Source organism: Oncorhynchus kisutch, linkage group LG8 (assembly GCF_002021735.2).
Source record: "Oncorhynchus kisutch isolate 150728-3 linkage group LG8, Okis_V2, whole genome shotgun sequence".
NCBI classification, from domain to species: Eukaryota; Metazoa; Chordata; class Actinopteri; order Salmoniformes; family Salmonidae; genus Oncorhynchus; species Oncorhynchus kisutch.
The window spans coordinates 57485583-57507165 of NC_034181.2; the positions used below are offsets into that span (position 1 = coordinate 57485583).

Consider the following 21583-nt stretch of genomic DNA (forward strand, 5'->3'; position numbering starts at 1 on the left):
TATGCACTCACTACTGTAAATCGCTATGCGTAAGAGCGTCTGCTTAAATGTAATCGTGTCAATCCTCTTGCATCCCCTCCTCTCTACGCACACACGGTCTCTGTTTATTAATTACATCTTGCGGAAGACCTAAATAAAATGATTCCAAGTAGTCGAAATGATTACACATCTTAGTTTAAATTCGGATATTGATTGAATGAACAGAACCGTACACGGATCGGATCGTCTAGACACACACCTGTTTGCTAACTTTAGCCTTTAGCTCGATGCTTGGTGGCTTTTAATATAAACTCCCTGTCTTGTCTGTCAATATATATATATATATAAAGTAGACCAGTGAATACTGTAATAGCGTGTCTTTTCTTATGACAGTTTACATTTTCCATGATGTTCCTATCCTTTCGTTTATAGACTGGCCAATAGCTTCTATCCCCAGACGGATAGGCTGCTGAATAGCCACCCAATCAGCCACCTGCCAATCATCTACCCCTCCTGTCGGAGCTCGGAGTTGAAGATTTTCACTGGACCCTGCATTTACATCTGCAACCAGCTGCATGTGACTAATACACTCTAAATATAAATCTTGTTGCCGTCTTATGATTCCACTAGGTGGCATCACTTTACTTGTCAGCTATACGGTCTACTCGTCTGCTCTGCTGCTCCAGTTAATTTTCTTTGGTTTTGCAAATGATGTGCAGTCACCTCTTTACACCCCAAACGTACCCAAATGTATTATGGCCTAGCTGCACAACTGATCCTGGACCAGCTGTTAAGTGTACAATGCCCAATATAAAAAATAAGTCAGTCAGCCTTGCAGGATGACATCATGCAAGCCAACGCGTACTGAGCGCTCTGTTATTATGCCTGATCACAATTAGCGTACACAACACGTTCACAGTAAAGTGTTGTTTTTCTTCGTCTTATTTTGTCCCCCTTTCATGATTACAGTAAATCATTGAGTAAATCATTATGATATAATCAGATGTAGTTTTTGGAAGGAGGCTACTGAGTTGTGTCGGTGTACTGGGTTTAGTATGCGCAAAATATTGTACACTAGCCCACGTCAGATATTTTGATTGGGCCACAGAAAATAGTGAGGCATTGAGTATCATCACCATAAGTTATCATCAGCATTGACCCTTTGTCTGTATCTGATAGCAAGATGTGGTAGGTATCATACGTCTCTGTTGTTTAGCTATAGATTTTGAACCATCAATGATGAGCCGTATTCCGGGATTTGTTGCGGTGTAAATCGGGTGCACACAGTTTTAACAAGGTCCTAGGGCGCCCAAGTCGCGCCTCTCTCTTTGTGGCTGTAGAAAGAAGATGGCTCCCGTTCTGGAGAAGAAGTTCCTGGGCGCAGCCGGGGCAGGCGACACTATGGAAAATAGCAACGAAGACGAGGAAGGACAAAACCTATGGCAAGTTCAAGTACTCGTGATTTACAATGTGCTATTTTCTGTAACGGAAAAGCTTTTTACTAACTTGTTTAATGTGCTTTGTCACTGCCGGGTGCTCTCATCAAAACGGTCCCGGATGCCTTCAAAACAGTTAACGTTATTGCTAACGCGTACTGTAGTTACGATAGCAAACGTTCGTTCAGCTACAACATTTTGCTTTTAGTTAGTGTGGCTACATAACTAACCAGTTTCAATAACAAACGAACCAACTAACCTTATCGCTAACTAGGCAAGCTAACCAATATCCACTCCAAATCAATACTAATAACAGCGCGTTAACTAGCCAAGTTATTGTCGTCTGATTGTGCAGGACCAAATAATGTGACGTTAACTAGCTTGCTTTCCAGCTAGCCCCGTAGCCACAATCATTTTTGTTCCTTGATAGTTACAACTACATAACTAGCTATGCTATAATATTGCCAAGCCAGTCAAACTTATTTTATAAAATATTCAAAATTAAGAAACGATCTAGCTAGCTATGTATGATCAGTGACAGCTGACACTCAAAAGCTCATTCGACAAGGTAGGCTAATTAGCGTAACAAGTGATAGCTAACTTAGGTAACGGTCTTGGTGGCAAGACAGGCATGCAGACAGACACCTACCAGTAGGCTATGTGTTAAGCCTAGGCTACTTAATTGTATAATGTGATAGCAAGCAAACTAAATGCATTGTTATTCCCTTCAGGACTTCAATTCTCAGTGAGGTTTCAACACGTTCAAGTTCTAAATTGCCATCCGGGAAGAACATATTGGTGTTTGGTAAGTGTACATCCATAGCCTTCAGTAACTTGTAATCACATCAAAAGGGAGAAGTAGCTTATTTTCAGGAGAGGTTGCATTTAACATTATACAGATAATAAATGTTGTCTTCAGTCAAATAAACCAAATCATAACAATAACATGACAATAACCCGTTTGTGCGGAAATGTTTCAGGTGAGGATGGGTCAGGAAAGACAACGATTATGGCAAAACTCCAAGGAGCAGAGCACAATAAGAAAGGAAGAGGCCTGGAGTATCTGTATCTGAACGTCCACGATGAGGACATAGATGGTAAGTTCCCTGTTCCAGTGGCAAAAGAATACAACTGTACATGGGTTAGGCTACATGTTATTTTTTGTGTGACTGTAAATCTCTGAATATTGGCAGACCTTACACGCTGTAACGTGTGGATCCTGGATGGGGACTTGTATCACAAAGGCCTGCTAAAGTTTGCAGTGACAGCAGAGTCGCTGAACGACAGCTTGGCAGTGTTTGTGGCAGACATGTCAAGACCCTGGACCATCATGGAGTCGCTCCAGAAGTGGGCCAGCGTGCTGCGTGATCATGTGGACAAGCTCAAGATCCCACCGGAGGAGATGAGAGAGATGGAGCAGAGGAGTAAGTAGTGCTGAATCATCTACTTCACCTTGGCTGCTGCGACAGTGTCTGTGAGGACCATTGTCCAAGTGAAGGCCAGTCCCAACATTTAGCTGTGTTTGTTTGGCAATCAGACAGTAGAGGTGGTGATAATTGCTTCCCTTTATGTTGCGAGATGCTTGTGGAACTGATATGGGTTTTGTTTGGCAAGTGTCTGGAGTATAGTGAACATCCCCAGACAGAGCCAATGAGATGTATGCTTACATAACACATTTAGGCTACAGTTTGGATGCTGGCTGGTTTTTCATTTAAACTAAAGGGAATGGCAGTAGAAAGCAGACACTGAAGTATAAAATTACTCATGGTCATGGTAGTTTGTAGGTCATCAGAAAGGCCCATGATTATCAGCTGTGTTCAGTCATGATGACCAAAAGCCTAGTCTGTTGATCACTGTCTTATGTACTGAATGCTCCCTCCTGATAATTTCTAAAATTATCATGAAGTGCTCTTTTGTGCTCTGAAGTTGCATGCTCTTACAAGAGCCGGGGGTTATCCGAGGTTCTCTTGAGCAGGCTGTCTGAAGGTTACTCTACTTGGAGATGCTTTAGAGATTGGTTTGATTTTTGCAATCCAAAATTAAACCAATGCCATGTTTAATGTGCTCAAATCCCAGTGGATAGGTTCACTATTGTTTTTGTCATCATTCAACTGTAGGCCTATGACTACTCTGGGCTTAAGTGTCAGGTTTATGATTGGAAAACGACTAGGCCTAACTGTTTACAAACTAAAATGTGTGAAAGGGGAAGTGGCAGAAGGATGATGTTTCTGTAGGCAAAAAAGCTTTGAGGTAACGTAGCACATTACTGCATTCTACACAAATATTGAATATTTTGCGTAATCTGAACGCTTCTACTGGACCAATAATCAGTGATTTACTGAATCTATACTGTAGGCTAAATTTTGATAGATGAAGACATGGTTTGCATTTTCTTTCTCAATATAGGGAGGAAAGCCTTTGCATAGTTGTCAAGCCTTGTTTTTCATTGTGGATTGTGTTGTACTAGTAAATAAGTTTTACTTTGTTCAATAGTGGAGGCCTGATTTTGGCAAGTGGTGTTTGCTGATATCCAACACAGGTAGCCAGGCTGGCATATGCGCCCTGCTAAACTCTTTTGTTGAATACACTCCCACCCACAAACATTTACAGCTTTCCAATCTAGCGGAGTAGCATATCATCCAGACAGTGTTCACCTTTCAGGATGTCGGTAATGATGTCATCACTGCACATGTCAGACTAGTGCGACATATCTAAAAGGGAGGAGGGGTGTCCAGGCGCCCTTACAGTAGTGTTGCGTCATGGTTTCTTCTGACACCAGATTGAGTCTAAGCATGGAAGGGATATAGAGTGGGCAGGACGTTCTGGCTCAGTTGAAACTGGAGCAGCTTGGTGGTGCTCTGTAGCAGAACCATTCCTTGCTGTATCATGCACTGAAATAACACAGCTCAACAGTTTTTCTATTAACAACTGTCATTATCAGGATTCAGGAATATGTCTCTGCATTATAACGCCACGAAGCTGTAGGGTCCCGTAGGGAAAAAAAATTGAAATTACGCTTCAAATTGGTCATTATCATATCTAGGCTAATACTTATACTGTAAAGCTATTTGGCCCCACCCATGTTTGTACTGGAATGGTTAAGTGGGCATAGTCGAACGATGGACGATTCGCACTCTTGTCTCTGTCTGTCCTTCTGATTTAATGTGGTGTCTGAATGATGAGAAATCTGGATTTATAACTGTACAGATGAAGGCTAGTAGTGTGACCACTGCACCTTTCTGACAGGCACTTTACTGTTATTACCTTACTAAAGATGTTTTGCTGCTCAGCCGGGTTATGTAAGAAATGTAGGCCTAAGCTATGTATGTCACTCCCACCAAGGCAGTCTACCAAAATATCCAAGGAGAAAAAAACAAAGCTCAATGGCTGAGAAGTGCTTGCCTAAGAATGTTTTCCTTGAATAACACAATGTGAGCCAGGCAATTTGTTTGTACACCCAGTTATTTGAGTTCTTTGGAGACAATTTTTTGTCCAAGAGAGTAAATGTCGTAGTGTTACACTAGGGCAATTGCACATTTGCATCTTTTGGTTTGTCTTTGTTAGTTGAGACTGTTGCGTCTAGGCTCTGCTGGCCCCCTGTAGCTTTAGCTGGCACAGATCAGAGCCTGAACAGGGAGTCTGATCCCATCCCTGTTCCCAATCAGCTGGAGTTTACATCACAGGGCCCAGGCCAGGCAGCCCAGCACCCTAAGGGTTGTTCTGTTCCTGGTGGGAGGGAAGTGCTGTAGCAACATTGGCTCTCTGGGTTAGCCGTAACCACATTCCCAGGGTTCCTGAGGAAGGGGAAGTGCCTTCCCAGACCACTGCTCACAGCTGCTGTTCTGGGATGCATACAGGGGACAGACTGCCAGCACAGATGCCTGCAGCAGTGCCCTATTGGGAGTTATGCTTCTCCTTTATACCGAAATAGACCTAGCCTTTGTTTTATTTTGCTGTAGCAATATATGGATCCATCATGTTAGTTAAGCTCTTTGGAGTGTAAATATATTAGCAAGTCGTACTAAAAGCTTAGCGAGTCGTTCTGAAAGCTTTTGCGCTTGTTTACATATCTACCAACTACAGTCTCTAGGGTTGAGTCGTGTAGAAAGTCCAGGAGAAGCTAATTGTCATTGATATTCTGTTTAGTTGGAGTTAACAGCACATAGTGGCATGAATAGCTAGATGACGGATGGGCTGTTGTCTGCTTGACTAAGGCAGACGGTTAGTTATGTGTGTAAAACACATTGGGAGTTATTCTCCGGGGGAACAGGGACTGCATTTACTCCATGTCAGGTCACTTGGTCTTTAAAAACTCAGGTCCCCTCCTGGGTGGCGCAGTGGTTAAGGGCGCTGTACTGCAGCGCCAGCTGTGCCACCAGAGACCCTGGGTTCGCGCCCGGGCTCTGTCGCAACTGGCCGCGACCGGGAGGTCCTTGGGGCGACGCACAATTGGCCTAGCGTCGTCCGGGTTAGGGGGGGCTTGGCCGGTAGGGATATCCTTGTCTCATCGCGCACCAGCGACTCCTGTGGCGGGTCGGGCGCAGTGTACGCTAACCAAGGTTGCCAGGTGCACGGTGTTTCCTCCGACACGTTGGTGTGGCAGGCTTCCGGGTTGGATACACGCTGTGTTAAGAAGCAGTGCGGCTTGTTTATCGGAGGACGCATGACTTTCAACCTTCGTCTCTCCCGAGCCCGTACGGGAGTTGTAGCGATGAGACAAGATAGTAGCTACTAAAACAGTTGGATACCACGAAATTGGGGAATTAAAAAAATAAAAAATAACTCAGGGCGGAGTACCCATTTTGCTTTTTTTCAATCAGAAGAAAATATAGGCTCTCTATACTAGAGGTCGACCGGTTATGATTTTTCAACGCCGATACCGATTATTGGAGGACCAAAAAAAGCCGATACCGATTAATCGGGCGATTTAAAAAAAATATATATATATTTAATAATAATAGATTTATTTATTTGTAATAATGACAATTGCAACAATACTGAGAACACTTATTTTAACTTAATATAATAAAATCAATTTAGCCCCAAATAAATAATGAAACATGTTTAAATAATGCAAAAACAAAGTGTTGGAGAAGAAAGTAAAAGTGCAATATCTGCCATGTAAAAAAGCTATCGTTTAAGTTCCTTGCTCAGAATATGAGAACATATGAAAGCTGGTGGTTCCTTTAAACATGAGTCTTCAATACTCCCAGGTAAGACGTTGTAGTTATTATAGGAATTGTAGGACTATTTCTCTCTATACCATTTGTATTTCATATACCTTTGACTATTGGATGTTCTTATAGGCACTATAGTATTGCCAGTGTAACAGTATAGCTTCCGTCCCTTTCCTCGCTCCTACCTGAGCTCGAACCAAGAACGACAACAGCCACCCTCGAAGCAGTGTTACCCTTGCAGATCAAGGGGAACAACTACTCCAAGTCTTAGAGCAAGTGACGTTTGAAACGCTATTAGCGCTCACCCTGCGAACTAGCGAGCCATTTCACATCGGTTACACCAGCCTAATCTCGGGAGTTGATAGGCTTGAAGCATTGCGAAGAGCTGTTGGCAAAACGCACAAAAATGCTGTTTGAATGAATGCAGACTGCTCTATCAAATCATAGGCTTAATTGTAACATAATAACACACAGAAATACGAGCCTTGGGTCATTAATATGGTCAAATCCGGAAACTACCATCTCGAAAACAAGACGTTTATTCTTTCAGTGAAATACGGAACCGTTCCGTATTTTATCTAACGGGTGGCATGCATAAGTCTAAATATTCCTGTTACATTGCACAACCTTGCACAACAGTCCTTTTTGCAAATACGCACCGCATTGATTATATGCAACGCAGGACACGCTAGATAAACTAGTAATATCATCAACCATGTGTAGTAATAACTATTGATTATGATTGATTGTTTTTTTACAAGTAAAGTTTAATGCTAGCTAGCAACTTACCTTGGCTTACTGCATTCGCGTAACAGGCAGGCTCCTTGTGGCGTGCAATGAGGCAGGTGGTTAGAGCGCTGGACTAGTTAACTGTAAGGTTGCAAGATTGAATCCCCGAGCTGACAAGGTAAAAACCTGTCGTTCTGCCCCTGAACAAGGCAGTAAACCCACTGTTCCTAGGCCGTCATTGAAAATAAGAATGTGTTCTTAACTGACTTGCCTAGTTAAATAAAGGTGTTTAAAAAAAAAGAGACCAAAATCGGTGTCCAAAAATACTGATTTCTGATTGTTATATGAACTTGAAATCGGCCCTAATTAATTGGCCATTCCAATTAATCGGTCGACCTCTACTCTATACAACCTGTGTTATTAAATCTTGTAACGATTATTGATCCTCCAAATGAAAAAGGTGCATTGCGACTGGCCTAACCAATGCGGCCGTCCCCTGTTTGCCCCACAGTGGTGAAGGCTTTCCAGGAGTACACAGAGCCGGAGGGAGCCGATCCAGCCTCTCCCCAGAGACGGGCTCCCCCAGCAGGGGGGGATGACGAGGGCGTGGTGCTACCGCTCGGGGAAAACGTACTCACACACAACCTGGGCATTCCAGTGCTAATAGTTTGCACAAAGGTAAGTTGAGGCTGTCTGGTTGAAATATACAGTATCAGTTAAAAGTTTGGACACGCCTACGCATTCAAGCGTTTTTCTTTATTTGTACTATATATATTTTTTACATTGTAGAATAATAGTGAAGACATCAATAGTGGAATCCATGTAGTAACCAAAAAAGTGTTTAACAAATCTAATTATATTTGAGATTCTTCAAATAGCTACCATTTGCTTTGATGACAGCTTTGCACACTCTTGGCATTCTCTCAACCAGCTTCATGAGGTAGTCACCTGGAATGCATTTCAATTAACAGGTGTGCCTTGTTATAACTTAATCTGTGAAATTTCTTCCCTTAATGCAGTTGAGCCAATCAGTTGTGTTGTGACAAGGTAGGGGTGGTATAGAGAAGATAGCCCTGTTTGGTAAAAGTCCAAGTCCATATTATGGCAAGAACAGCTCAAATAATCAAAGAGAAATGACAGTCCATTACTTTAACCTTCTTGATACTACCCTTCCTGGATCCGGGAGCGTAAATCATCGCCTCAAACTAATTAGCATAGCGCAGCTGACATAAATGTTCCTATTCATGAAAATCACAAATGAAATATATTGAGACACAGCTTAGTCTTTTGTTAATCACACTGTCATCTCAGATTTTCAAAATATGCTTTACAGCTAATGCTAAGCATTTGTGTAAGTTTGTCATAGCCTACATACCATTATGCCCTGCTGGCAGCAGGCAACATTTTCACAAAAATAAGAAAAGCAATCAAATTAAATCATTTACCTTTGAAGAACTTAGGATGTTTTCACTCACGAGACTCCCAGTTAGATAGCAAATGTTCCTTTTTTCCAAAAATATTATTTTTGTAGGCGAAATAGCTCCGTTTGTTCTTCACGTTTGGCTGAGAAATCGACCGGAAAATGCGGTCACTACAACGGCAATTTTTTTCTCCAAATTAGCTCCATAATATCGACAGAAACATGGCAAATGCTGTTTAGAATCAATCCTCAAGGTGTTTTTCACATATCTATTTGATAAAATATCCACCGGGACAATTGGTTTCTCATAAGAAGCGATTGGAAAAATGGCTACTTCTGTACTTTACGCAAGATTTTCTGCGGGAGCCATCATGTGACCACCTGCTTAATGTGGTCCGTTACGGCTATTCTTCAACATAAATGCGTTAAAAGACGTCACAATGCTGTAGACACCTTGGGGAATACGTAGAAAGCGTAAGCTCATTCACAGCCATATAAGGAGTCATTGGCATGCAGCGCTTTCAAAATATGGGGCACTTCATGATTGGATTTTTATCTGGGTTTCGCCTGTAACATCAGTTCTGTTGCACTCACAGACAATATATTTGCAGTTTTGGAAACGTCAGAGTGTTTTCTATCCAAAGCTGTCAATTATATGCATAGTCGAGCATCTTGTCGTGACAAAATAACCTGTTTAAAACGGTAATGTTTTTGATCCAAAAATGAAAATACTGCCCCCTAGTTACAAAAGGTTAAGACATGTTCGGTCAGTCTGGAAAATTTGAAGAATGTTGAAAGTTTCTTCCAAGTGCAGTTGCAAAAACCTCCATGAGGACCGCCACAGGAAAGGAAGACCCAGAGTTACCTCTGCTGCAGAGGTTCATTAGAGTTACTGTAACTTCACCTCAGATTGCAGCCCAAATAAATGCTTCGCAGAGTTCAAGTAACTGACGCATCTCAACATCAACTATTCAGAGGAGACTGCGTGAATCAGGCCTTCAAGGTCAAATGTTTCTTTGCAGCAATCTTTTGGTCTGATAAATCCAAATGAGATTTCTCCGCATGTGTCGTTCCCACCGTAAAGCTTCGATGACGAGTTCTGATGCTGTGGCGGTGCTTTGCTGGTGATGCTGTCAGTGATTTATTTAGAAACAGGGCACACTTAACCAGCATGGCTACAACAGCATTCTGCAGCGATGCATCTGGTTTGGTTCGCCATCACATCTGGTTTGCGCTTAGTGGGACTGTCATTTGTTTTTCAACAGGACAATAACCCAAAATGCATCTCCAGGCTGTGTAAGGGCTATTTGACCAAGGAGGAGAGTGATGGGGTGCTGCTTTAGATGACCTGGGCTCCACAATCCACCTGATCTCAACACTATTGAGATGGTTTGGGATGAGTTGGATCACAGAGGTGAAGGAAAAGCAGCCAAGTGCTCAGCATATGGGAACTCCTTCAACACTGTTGGAAAAGCATTCCAGGTGAAGCTGGTTGAGAGAATGCCTGCCAAGAGTGTGCAACGTTGTCAAGGCAAAGGGTGGCTACTTTGAACAATCTCAATAATTTTTTGATTTGTTTAACACTTTTTTTTGGTTACTACATGATTCCATATGTGTTATTTAATAGTTCATAATAGTAGATGTGTTCACTATTTTTTTTACAATGTAGACAATAGTAAAAATAAATACCCTTGAGTACGTTTGTGCCCAAACTTTTGACTGGTACTGTAGGTACCTGAAAGAAGTAGCCTGCCATTTTTAGGCACCAGTTTTTAAATTAATAGACAGTTTTTGTACTGAAAGATTTAAATAACACTGATCCTCAGATTCTTCATGGGCCCACAACTAACTAGTACACCATTGACACTCCACTCTGGCAGTCCATTTCATGGTTGGTGCCTGATCATCTCCCGTCTTGAGTTGCTGGTTTTTAGTGTTGCCCGTGAGGCAGCATCTTCAGCCCATGAAAGCACCACATTGTTCCATGTCCATGAGCTTCTGGCAAATGGCTGCTTTAAAAGAACACAATGTTGTCAGTCATCAGTACTTCACATGCTAGTCATGACGAGGATGAGTGAATGTATTCTTTTCACTGCTCACTGTTTTTCTATTTCTTTTCTGCCTTTAGGAGGAAAGGCTTATTTCACTCCTGGGGAATTCATATGGGTCTTTAGTGCAGTTTGTTGAATATACTCTCAGAGCATTAGTGAAGTGTCCTTTCTTCAGGCACGATACATATGGATTTTGTGGATTTGAAGTGTGGTATGTCTTAGTCTGCTGTCATTACATGTTCCATATTTTCAGACTATTTGCTGTATTTTCTTTTTCTTTCATTTGTTTTGTTTTTGCAATTTTCCCCCGTTTTCTCCCCAATTTCGTGATATTACTGTCTTGGCTCCGCTGCAACTCCCCAACAGGCTCAGGAGAGGTGAAGGTCGAGTCATGCGTCCTCTGAAACATGACCCGCAAAACCGCCCTTAACATCCGCTTACTTAACCCAAAAGCCAGCCGCACCAATGTGTTGGAGGAAACACCGTTCAACTGTTGACCGAGGTCAGCCTGCAGTTGCCCGGCCCGCCACAAAGAGTCGCAAAAGCGTGGTGAGCCAAGTGAAGCCCTTCTGACCAAACCCTCTCCTAACCTGGATGACGCTGGGCCAATTGTGTGCCACCCTATGGGACTCCCGTTCACGGCAGGTTGTGACACAGCCGGTCGAACCCCAGGCTGTAGTGACACCACAACACTGCGATGCAGTGCCTTAGACCGCTGCGCCACTCGGGTGGCCATTTGCTGTATTTTCTAAATTAATTGTCATTTCAGTTTGATAATTGAGTGAACCACATTGCTGCTGTTTACAGAGCTATAAGGAATATGAATGCCAGTTTATTCGCTGACACAGATGCACAGGTTAAATGATTAAGCATGCTAGCATATACCATATACTTCCAGTCATTGTGCTAATGCTAGTTAGCATTGGCTCTCAAAACTACCTCTAACTTCCTTCATACTGGACACAGAGACATAGAAAAATGGTATCCACAAGTTCATCTGACTCTGGGGAAGTAGATGAAGAACCTCTGCTCAAATGGCAAAATATCCCTTTAAGTCCCACTGAGTGTGGCACTTGGGTATGTATATTTAATGAAGGGCTCCTGCATACTTAACCAGGCCTGCTGTCTTTGCTACTGCCATTTTATTTTTTTCAGGAAGTAGCTAGCCTGGCATTCCCTGAGTCATGCTCAGCCAGTCAGCCTTGTTGTTGTCAAGGTTACAATCTTGTGGTCACTGGGGATGTGTATATGTGTGTGTGAGAGAGACCGGGTGGGGCCTGCCTGCAGGGTCTTACTGCTCCTTCCCGGAGGGAGTGAGGAGGGGAACTTGCAAGCGAGTGGAGTGGAGCAGAGGGGAGGAGAGAGGAAGTGAGGGAGGGTCTGAGACTGAAAGGGAGGCATGGCGAAGTGAGCTAAGCTTGAGCTAAGGCGAGTCATTTTTATGTCCCTCAGGAAGGTATGGTTTCCTTGCTCCAGTTGTAGCCTAATTGCTGTCTACTTTGCTCTCTTCCTCGCTCTTTCTCTGTCAGTTAAATTCAAAGGGCTTTATTGGCATGGGAAACATATGTTTACGTTGCCAAAGCAAGTGAAATAAACAATCTAAAATGAACAGTAAAGGTTACACTCACAAGTTTAAAAGGAATAGAGACACTTCAAATGTCATTTTGGCTATATGTACAGTGTTACAATGATGTCTCTCTCCACAGTGTGATGCAGTCAGTGTTTTAGAGAAGGAGCACGACTTCCGAGAGGAGCACTTCGACTTCATCCAGTCCCACATCCGACGATTCTGCTTACAGTGTATCCTTTCCACTCAAACACAACTCTCCCTTCTTAGAATGACAGGCCCCACCATAGATGCAAAATTATACAGTTGAAGTCGGAAATGGACATACACCGTAGCGAAATGCATTTAAACGCAGTTTTTTACCATTCCTGACATTTAATCCTAGTAAACATTCTCTGTCTAAGGTCAGTTAGGATCACCACTTTATTTTAAGAATGTGAAATGTCAGAATAATTGAGTGATTTATTTCCGCTTTTATTTCTTTCATCACATTCCCAGTGGGTCAGAAGTTTACATACACTAAATTAGAATTTGGTAGCATTGCCTTTAAATTGTTTAACTTGTGTCATGTTTCGGGTAGCCTTCTACAAGCTTCCCACAATAAGTTGGGTGAATTTTGGCCCATTCATCCTGACAGATCTGGTGTAACTGAGTCAGGTTTGTAGGCCTCCTTGCTCGCACACGCTTTTTCAAATTTTCTATAGGATTGAGGTCAGGGCTTTGTGACGGCCACTCCAATACCTTGACTTTGTTGTCCTTAAGCCATTTTGCCACAACTTTGGAAGTATGCTTGGGGTCATTGTCCATTTGGAAGACCAAGCTTTAACTTCCTGACTGATGTCTTGAGATGTTGCTTCAATATATCCACATAATCTTCCTTCCTCGTGATGCCATCTATTTTGTGAAGTGCACCATTCCCTCCTGCAGCAAAGCACCCCCACAACATGATGCTGCCACCCTGTGCTTCACGGTTGGGATGGTGTTCTTCAGATTGCAAGCCTGCCCCTTTTTCTTCCAAACATAACGATGGTCATTATGGCCAAACAGTTCCTTTTTTGTTTCATCAGACCAGAGGACATTTCTCCAAAAAGTACGGTCTTTATCCCCATGTGCAGTTGCAAACTGTAGTCTGGCTGTTTTATGGCGGTTTTGGAGCAGTGGCTCCTTCCTTGCTGGGCGGCCTTTCAGGATATGTGGATATAGGACTCGTTTTACTGTGGATATAGATACTTTTGTACCTGTTTCCTCCAACATCTTCACAAGGTCTTTTGCTGTTCTGGGATTGTTTTGCACATTTCGCACCAAAGTACGTTCATCTCTAGGAGGCAGAACGCGCCTCCTTCCTGAGCGGTATGACTGCTGCGTGGTCCCATGGTGTTTATACTTGCGTACTATTGTTTGTACAGATGAACATGGTATCTTCAGGCATTTGGAAATTGCTCCCTTGGATGAACCAGACTTGTGTATAGGTCTGCATTTTTATTTTCTGAAGTCTTGGCTGATTTTCCCATGATGTCAAGCAAAGAGGCACTGAGTTTGAAGGTAGGCCTTGAAATACATCCACAGGTACACCTCCACGACTCAAATGATGTCAATTAGCCTATCCGAAGCTTTTAAAGCCATGACATCATTTTCTGGAGTTTTCCAAGCTGTTTAAAGGCACAGTCAACTTAGTTTATGTGAACTTCTGACCCACTGGAATTGTGATACAGTGAATTATAAGTGAAATAATCTGTCTAAACTTTTTTGGGAAAAATGACTTGTCATGCACAAAGTAGATGTCCTAACCGACTTGCCAAAACTATAGTTTGTTAACAAGAAATTTGTGGAGTGGTTGAAACACTTGGTTGGAGTCATGAAAAACAAGTTTATGTAAACTTCTTACTTCAACTGTAAGTGTTTTCTATTTAATTTTGTGCCCTGTCATGTCTGCATGTTCCTTAAACCCACCTGACAGATGGAGCTGCATTGATTTACACCTCTGTCAAAGAGGAGAAGAACATGGACCTCCTATATAAATACATAGTGCACAAAATATACGACTTCCAGTTCACCACGCCTGCCTTAGTGGTGGAGAAGGATGCTATTTTGATGTAAGTGAATGCTCAGTTATGCTCTGTTAGGTGCCCACCTATTGTGGTAAATATTTTTAATCTTGTGATTTGGCCTTTTGATTGCCTCAATCAAAAAAGACGGAACAGTTCGATGTACAAAGTGGCAACACAATGCCAGAGAATGCAAGAATCCATTCAAATGTAATGTACTAACACGCCCCCTTCCTGCATTGGGGAACATCCCATGCTCTCCCTGCACGCACCCCACGTCTATTTCTATGGGCACAATTACTGTTCATGACACAAACGTTTCAACAGTTCTGCACATTTTATGTGGTGCGAAGAACATTTTGGCGTAAAAAAAAATATGCAATTCTATATACGTTTTGCCATGTCTGTGTTTTTTGTGGGTATTTGAGTGACAAAAAAAATGCAATATCTATGGGCTAAGAGAAACTAAATTTAAAGAATGTTAGCTGACATGGGCTAGTTGAACTGGACATTTCTGACAAGTTATAAATGGCTCTCTAAGGTATGCAATGACTAACATGACAAGAGGAACTGATGATGCACTACCCAATTGTGAAATTGCACCTTGTGCATTCTACTATTACAACTTTCAAAATTAAGCTTAGAGCTGGACTGGGTTTACATTTTTTGGAACATTTATAAATGTTAACATTTTGGGGGGGAACCCGTGTGTGTGTGTGTGTTTGCCCGTGCCCCCCTGCCGACCCCTCGCACAACCCCACAGTTTCGGAACCACTGATTTAGCACACATGCTTATCCAGAGCGACTAACAGGAGCAATTGGGGTTAAGTGCCTTGCTCAAGGGTGCATCGATTTTTCACCTAGTTGGCTCTGGGATTAAAACCAGCTAACTTTTGGTTACTGGCCCAACGCTCTTAAACACTAGGATACCTGCCCACCCCCCAGATATGACTGGTGGAGAGTTCTGAAGTTATATGAACGTGTACTGTATTGTCATTGATGGTTATTGTAACAACCTTTTGGTCAGTGCTCGAGTACCAAACAAAACTGTTCCTTTTCCTAGTCCATCTGGATGGGACAATGAGAAGAAGATTGCAATTCTGCATGAAAATTTCACAACGGTGAGACCTGAAGACCCCTTTGAAGACTTCATCATGAAGCCTCCAGTACGAAAGGTAGGATCATGAGACTTCTACGGATAAGAGACATGACTAGGACATTTAGCATTTGACAAATGTCCCTTATGCATCTCCCTTGGTTTGACATTCATGCCTTCTCTCTCCAGCTGGTTCATGATAAGGAGGTCAACGCGGAGGACGAGCAGGTGTTCCTTATGAAGCAACAGGTATGGTTGTTTACATTCTAGATCGCACAGTTCTGGGTTACCTTTCATTGTTGCAATTCCATGTTCTCTCCTCTTTTAAAGAAGCACACTAGATGGTGGTGAGCTGAGAATAAAATGATTGGTTTTGTTCAAAGCTATGATTGTGGATAGTGGAGCCAGTTTAATTTTATTAGCATTTCCCAGGCTTCAAAGCCTGAGGTTCCTATTCTGTACTTCCTCCCGGGCCAATCAGGAGTCTGAGAACATCAAGGGCTTTAGCCTAATTGGTTGAAAGGGTGTTGTTTCTGAGAGATCACGTGGTTGCCTTAGGGTGAAGAGCGCTTCCTTTTTGTACTGGGCTTCAGTCAGTCCCTGTTAGATCAAGCTACCAGTATCCATCCATGCAATGTTTTTCTACTATGCCCATAATCTGTGATGGAAGAAAATGTTTCTGGGAATGTTATGAGGGTTGTAAAATATAAGATAAAAATGCTGAATTTTATGGGGCCCAATTATTTCAGTGCAAATAGAATTCACACCATTTTTCTTTTTGTCTGTTCTGAAGTCTTTGCTGGCCAAGCAGCCGGCCACACCAACAAGAGGATCAACAGTAAGTGTGATAACATCAACCACACTTTCTTCTTTTTTTCATGGCCACTTTTTCTTGACAAATAAGTGTTGGATGACAATCATTTCATCAATAGGAGCCATGATTAATTTGAATTGCCTCAACTACTCTGCTCTCTGTCTTCTGTCTGTGTTTCAGGAATCTCCTGGACGAACCGCTTCTGGCTCGCCTCGACCCACTGGCCGTACAGGCCCTACCAACGTGGCCAGCGTCTCGCCAATGACCGCGGTCAAGAAACCTGACCCCAACATGAAGGGTAAGTTGGACCACTGGAACTTACTGCCCACCCTTTCTTTTGTATTTTTACAGAGCATCATGGAAACTGTTGTATGAGAACTGGCAGTCATTTGGGCAACACTTCATTTGGGTATTGGAAGTGTGTGACTGCTGTGTAACCACTGCCCCCCTGAGGGAGCTATTGAAATAATTCCATAAACAATGGATTCCTGCAGTCCTCCCTCCGCTGGCCTTGCTTGGAGAGAAATATTGACATTTTCTCCATTAAGCTCAGTGGTGGAGCTGTGCATACCGGTGTGAATAGATCCGCTTAAATTAAGCCAAATTTAATTGAGACCTGTAACCCCTACCCTGTAGTTGGTTGGTGTTGGCAAGGACATGTGGGGAGGAAAGGAATTGGATACGCTATATGAAAACGGACAGTTAATCCTCTAGGAATGCATCTGCATTGAATTATGTAAATCATGTTGCTGTTAAAGTATGATGCTGTGTGCGCTCATGTTTTTTTATGATGAAATTATGAAGACCGTGATCATACAGGAATAACTGTTGCGTGCCTGAATTGTATGGAAGAAATAGATCTCCCCTTTTAAATCTCATGGTTGTGATCCTAAGGGATGCTCGTTTCATGTGTTTGTGTCTAAGGAGCAGCAGCAAACGAGGGAGTGCTGGCCAACTTCTTTAACAGCCTTTTGAGTAAAAAGACTGGGTCCCCTGGGAGTCCAGGCACCGGAGCTGCGGGAGCAGGATCTCCAGGATCAGTCAAGAAAACAGGTACGGTCTCCTCTGGCCTGGCCCTCCAGGGCGTCACTGGCTTCTCTCTGGTTTAACTGCCTCATGTTGTTGCCTTTGGACCATGCTGTTGTCTGGAAGTTTACCCCTAGAACCTGAGAGAAAGAGAGGGTGAAAAGGGAGTTCTTGGCAGGTCCTAGAGGAGGGGAAGTGTTCCACTCGACTCCTCTGCCACTGGAGGAACTGGTGAAAGGCCTGTATGCATGGGACAACAGTTGTTAACAATGTATCATTGTCTGGCTGCAAAATGTCACAAAACCACCCTAAATGACACCAAGCACATACCAACACTCACTGCTCATCTCTCGTTTTTGTTTGTCCATTCAGTATGAAGTTGTAATTAACCCATTGTCCCAGCATACTTGCGTGGCCTTGTGTCTTACTGGCCTCGTTCGGTTAATGACATAAAACTGAAAGAATATGCATGGAATGTTTTTTTAGTGTCTTATGATTGGTTTTGCATGTGTGCACCTGTCATGTGATGCAACTGAAGTAATTTAGCATGGGGCCACATCTCATCAGTTTCCTTCCGCTTGCTGGCCTGGCCATAACAGTCAATGTCGTATTTCTTGTACAGGCACAGAAGCTACAGGATATTACTTTCTCTTTTCTCTTTTATTTTCCAAGGGCAGAAGCCGGTTTTGACTGACGTCCACGCAGAGTTGGATAGAATGACTCGCAAACCGGACTCCATGGTTACAGCTAACAACACACCGACAGAGAACGAAGCGTGAATGCAACAACAGCATTGTCCACTGCAAATACTCTGGAAAACAAACACACACAAGCATAGAAAAAACGAAATATGACCAAATTCCCAATGTGTATATCAGTCAGCAGACAGTAGTTTTGCCAAATGAATTTGAGATGCGATCAGATATTTTTGGTTATTTTGGTAAGATGGGGAAAGAACAAAAGGTGGAGGTTTGGAGGAGGAGGAAGTTGAGTACTTGGCTGTATCTATCCTTATTACTTCAATTGTAATTGTTTTTTGTTGGGTTTTTTTTTGCAAGGGATGTCCGGTTCAGTAATGCGTGCACACTCCTCGAGGGGCAGCCAAATCCCCTGGTCAGCGAGCCCTCCGTTAGCTAGGGGATACACCCTCCCTCACAAGCTTAAAGAGTGGAAAAGTGCTGCAGCTTCTTGTTCAGCTAATCTTATGGAAGGAAAGCGGTTGTGATAAGAACAATTAAACCCTAAATATATTCATAAATGAAATACTTGCAAGCGTATGTAGTATGTACAAAAAAAAAAGAAAAGGTTAGAGATATGATACTGGTGTATTTATATATATAAAAAAATCGTTATTTTCTATTTTTTTCTGCACTGTTTGCGATAGCTATATCTCATAACATGTTAAACTCCACTGATGTCATGACACTAATGTGACAAATACAGATAGCTGATAGCAAACAGTGGCCTGCCCACAAAATGGCAGGTCCAACTAGTCATCTAAGGATTCTGTAAATATCAATGAAATTGCAATTCAAGCTTTCGGTCTTATTTTGTACAAAAATGCAATTTTTTCACAAGATTGAAGAAATGTCTGGGATAAAATGAGCATTGTTGGGATTGGCAAGTGTAGAGTTAGCAAGGAACACTCTTTTGGCTAGGGGTGTTTTGGGGGCAGCATCTTTCCTACTATAACTCCCAAGTGCCTGGCACAGTAACTGTTTGTGTCATAGTGGAGCTGCTTGTCTACTTAAAGAGGAAATGCACTGTACCACCAACGGCAAAAAGTTGTCCATTTGGTCATTTCAAGTAATTTATTTTGTTAATTTTTTTTGTATAACAAGTATGTGGTCTTTGCATAAGGTTTCAAAAGAAATGTAGCTGACATTGTTCACTTGAGCAATATTGAGAGGTATCTAGATGCAGATTTTTAGAAGCAAACACAAGTTTAGAGTATTTGTGTCCCCCAGATGAACACTTGCATGGTTTAAACCACTCACTTGCGTGGCCAAATCATATGGAAATCAAATACTACGGTTTTAATGAAATGGGTTATCCTTAAAAAGGAAATTTAGCTCTGTTCTTTTTCAGTTTCAAATGTTTTTATACAAGCTGTATGGCAGGTTAGGTTAAACATTCCCGATTTCTACATGATGTCGGTGTAAAAATCGTGGCCCAGTAGGAAATTGCAATGTCCACAGATCTTTTGTGTAATCTTCAGTGCCCATTTGCAATGTTGACTTTTTGCCTTCAGTGTACATACAGTTCACAATTTGTCCATCTGTGCACCCTGCCTTCACTCAGGGTAGATCTTAGTCAATATTATCAGCCTTTACTTGTGTCCTTAGTAGTTAAAAAAAAAATGTCCTAGTTCTGCCAATGTTTTTGTTAGTTACATCCACTCTACTGTACCATATCAAATAATTTGTGAAAAATCGTAAGATTATTTGATTAATCACAAATAACTAGATGATCACCCTCAAATCTACCTGCAGTCTTAGCTATGGTTAATTTGCAGATCAGCAATTGTAACATCGGTTTAATAAACTGTAAGAGCAGCTACTTGGCTTTTAAAACCACCTATAACAACAATGGAAACTACATAGAATTGGAACCTGGAACCAAAGATGCAGCAATCAGTGTGTTCTGTTTGTGTAGAATAGTCTGGTTTGATTCCCAGGTGACCATCTCCCCTGGCCCTGCGTGGAACACCTGTCATTCCAAAGTACATTCTAAGGTGGTCCATATACTTGAGTTGCCAGGCTAACTTTTTTTTACTCTGTAAGGGGGGAAAAATACAAGACCTAGAGGTGTGCAGTCTACTTGATTTTGTGTTAACTAATCTGTTGTAAGAATAAGAACTGGCTGGATTTTGATTCAATTTTTCTTTTTATCTTCATTGGGCAGAAATTTGCATCTAAGATCTGTTGCTGAAATTCAAGCACAATATTGTGACAGCCAGGAAGGAGTATTAATCTTACGTTGAAATAATCACTTTCATTGGGAGAGTTGTAGTGAACCACCAGATGTTATTGTTTAAACTAGAGAATGCATACTCTACCTGCCTGCTTAAAACGTGTATTGATGAATTACAAGTATGATGGACTTAATATTGCATTCATATTTTTGGGATAAGCAGTATAACGAACATGTCCCTGGCAGTCAAATCTGCTCCAGACTTTTAAAGCTAGACATTTTTGGAGATTTTAAGAAAATATCCAAATAAACTAAAATGCATGTCAATGCTCCTTAGTTTTTCATGTGCATTTCTGGTACACCTGTCCATTTCAGTGCATCTCCTTGGTATTTTTCTGCACAACAATGGTTGCTGTTTGCAAGCATTACTTTGCGTAAATGATATAGGACAGATATCTTTAGGGTGGTAACAGCCTAGAAATTCATGAACTAGTTCACTCCTCTGATGTTTGTCTCCACATAGTTACTATACATCTGCAGTATTAGCCAAGCAGACATTTGTATGTTTGGCTAGTACATCACGCTGCTTGATTTCCAAATTGCAAGTTTTTGATGATTGGATATCATTTTTTTTCTCTATACATCATCTTAGTGCTATGCCTTCAGCCCTTGAAAATATACACATATAGGAGATTTAAAAGCTTTTGCTTCCAGTCCTTTTTATTCAGGATATAAAAACCTTTTAACCACATGGAGTACTGTGTTTGTGCCCTGGACATATTCCGTGTGATTGTATGGCTTTAACGTGATGCAGCCATGTGGTATCTCGCTTTTTGTGCCGACAAAGATAAGGAAAAGTGTCTGTCAAGCCCCGGCTTCAATAAAACAAAGAATCCAGACTTTTGTTACCTTTTTGTATCCCTTTGTCACAAATCATGATAATGTGTGTGTCTAGAAGGCAAGTAAAATCCATGGCGAATATTGCTCTGTTTCGCGGTTTTAATTTACTGGTATTCAGTGTGAATTCTAGAAGTGACACCAATGGGTACATATTGGTTAGTCATTTTATCGAACCCCTCAACCTACTGGTTGTGACTGAGTAGCAAGTGAATGGACTGTAAATGGAAGTGCAATAAAAGTATCACCCTGCTAACTTGTCCCATGTTAACAAGTGATTTTCAGGGTTCGTACTCTAGTACTTAGGTTTTCAAATGGACCTTGACCATGAGATGGCAGTGCAGTGTATTTTCAGACAGTAGACACTTAAGTGCAATTCTTTTGTTCTTGCCCTACATCCAAACCCACCCAAAGTAAACGTTGGCGCTGAACA

The 21583-nt window shown here is 42.0% G+C and overlaps 1 protein-coding gene across 6 annotated transcripts; it reads left to right on the forward strand.

Moving 5' to 3' along the window:
- Window positions 1-1083: 1083 nt before the first annotated feature.
- Window positions 1084-21161, forward strand: LOC109895507 (cytoplasmic dynein 1 light intermediate chain 2-like). Of its 6 annotated transcripts, none has more exons than XM_020489223.2 (13): window positions 1084-1421; window positions 2147-2220; window positions 2396-2512; window positions 2609-2839; window positions 7833-7999; window positions 12499-12592; window positions 14317-14452; window positions 15468-15579; window positions 15690-15749; window positions 16294-16338; window positions 16495-16612; window positions 17239-17367; window positions 18013-21161. In XM_020489223.2, the coding sequence occupies exons 1-13, from the start codon at window positions 1327-1329 to the stop codon at window positions 18117-18119; spliced, it is 1485 nt and encodes a 494-aa protein (XP_020344812.1). In that variant the 5' UTR covers window positions 1084-1326; the 3' UTR covers window positions 18120-21161. The 6 variants fall into 6 exon arrangements, with proteins under 6 accessions (XP_020344812.1, XP_020344814.1, XP_031686589.1 ...); XM_020489225.2 differs by having other exon boundaries at window positions 1089-1421; window positions 18018-21161; XM_020489224.2 differs by having other exon boundaries at window positions 1286-1421; window positions 17245-17367.
- The last annotated feature ends 422 nt before the right edge of the window (window positions 21162-21583 follow it).

Excerpts from the sequence above, each read along its gene's own strand:
- LOC109895507 (XM_031830729.1), top strand. The coding sequence starts at position 1,327 with ATGGCTCCCGTTCTGGAGAAGAAGTTCCTGGGCGCAGCCGGGGCAGGC. Across the intron at positions 1,422-2,146 it reads GAGGAAGGACAAAACCTATG|GACTTCAATTCTCAGTGAGG; the intron begins GCAAGTTCAAGT and ends TATTCCCTTCAG. Across the intron at positions 15,580-15,689 it reads TGAAGCCTCCAGTACGAAAG|CTGGTTCATGATAAGGAGGT; the intron begins GTAGGATCATGA and ends TTCTCTCTCCAG.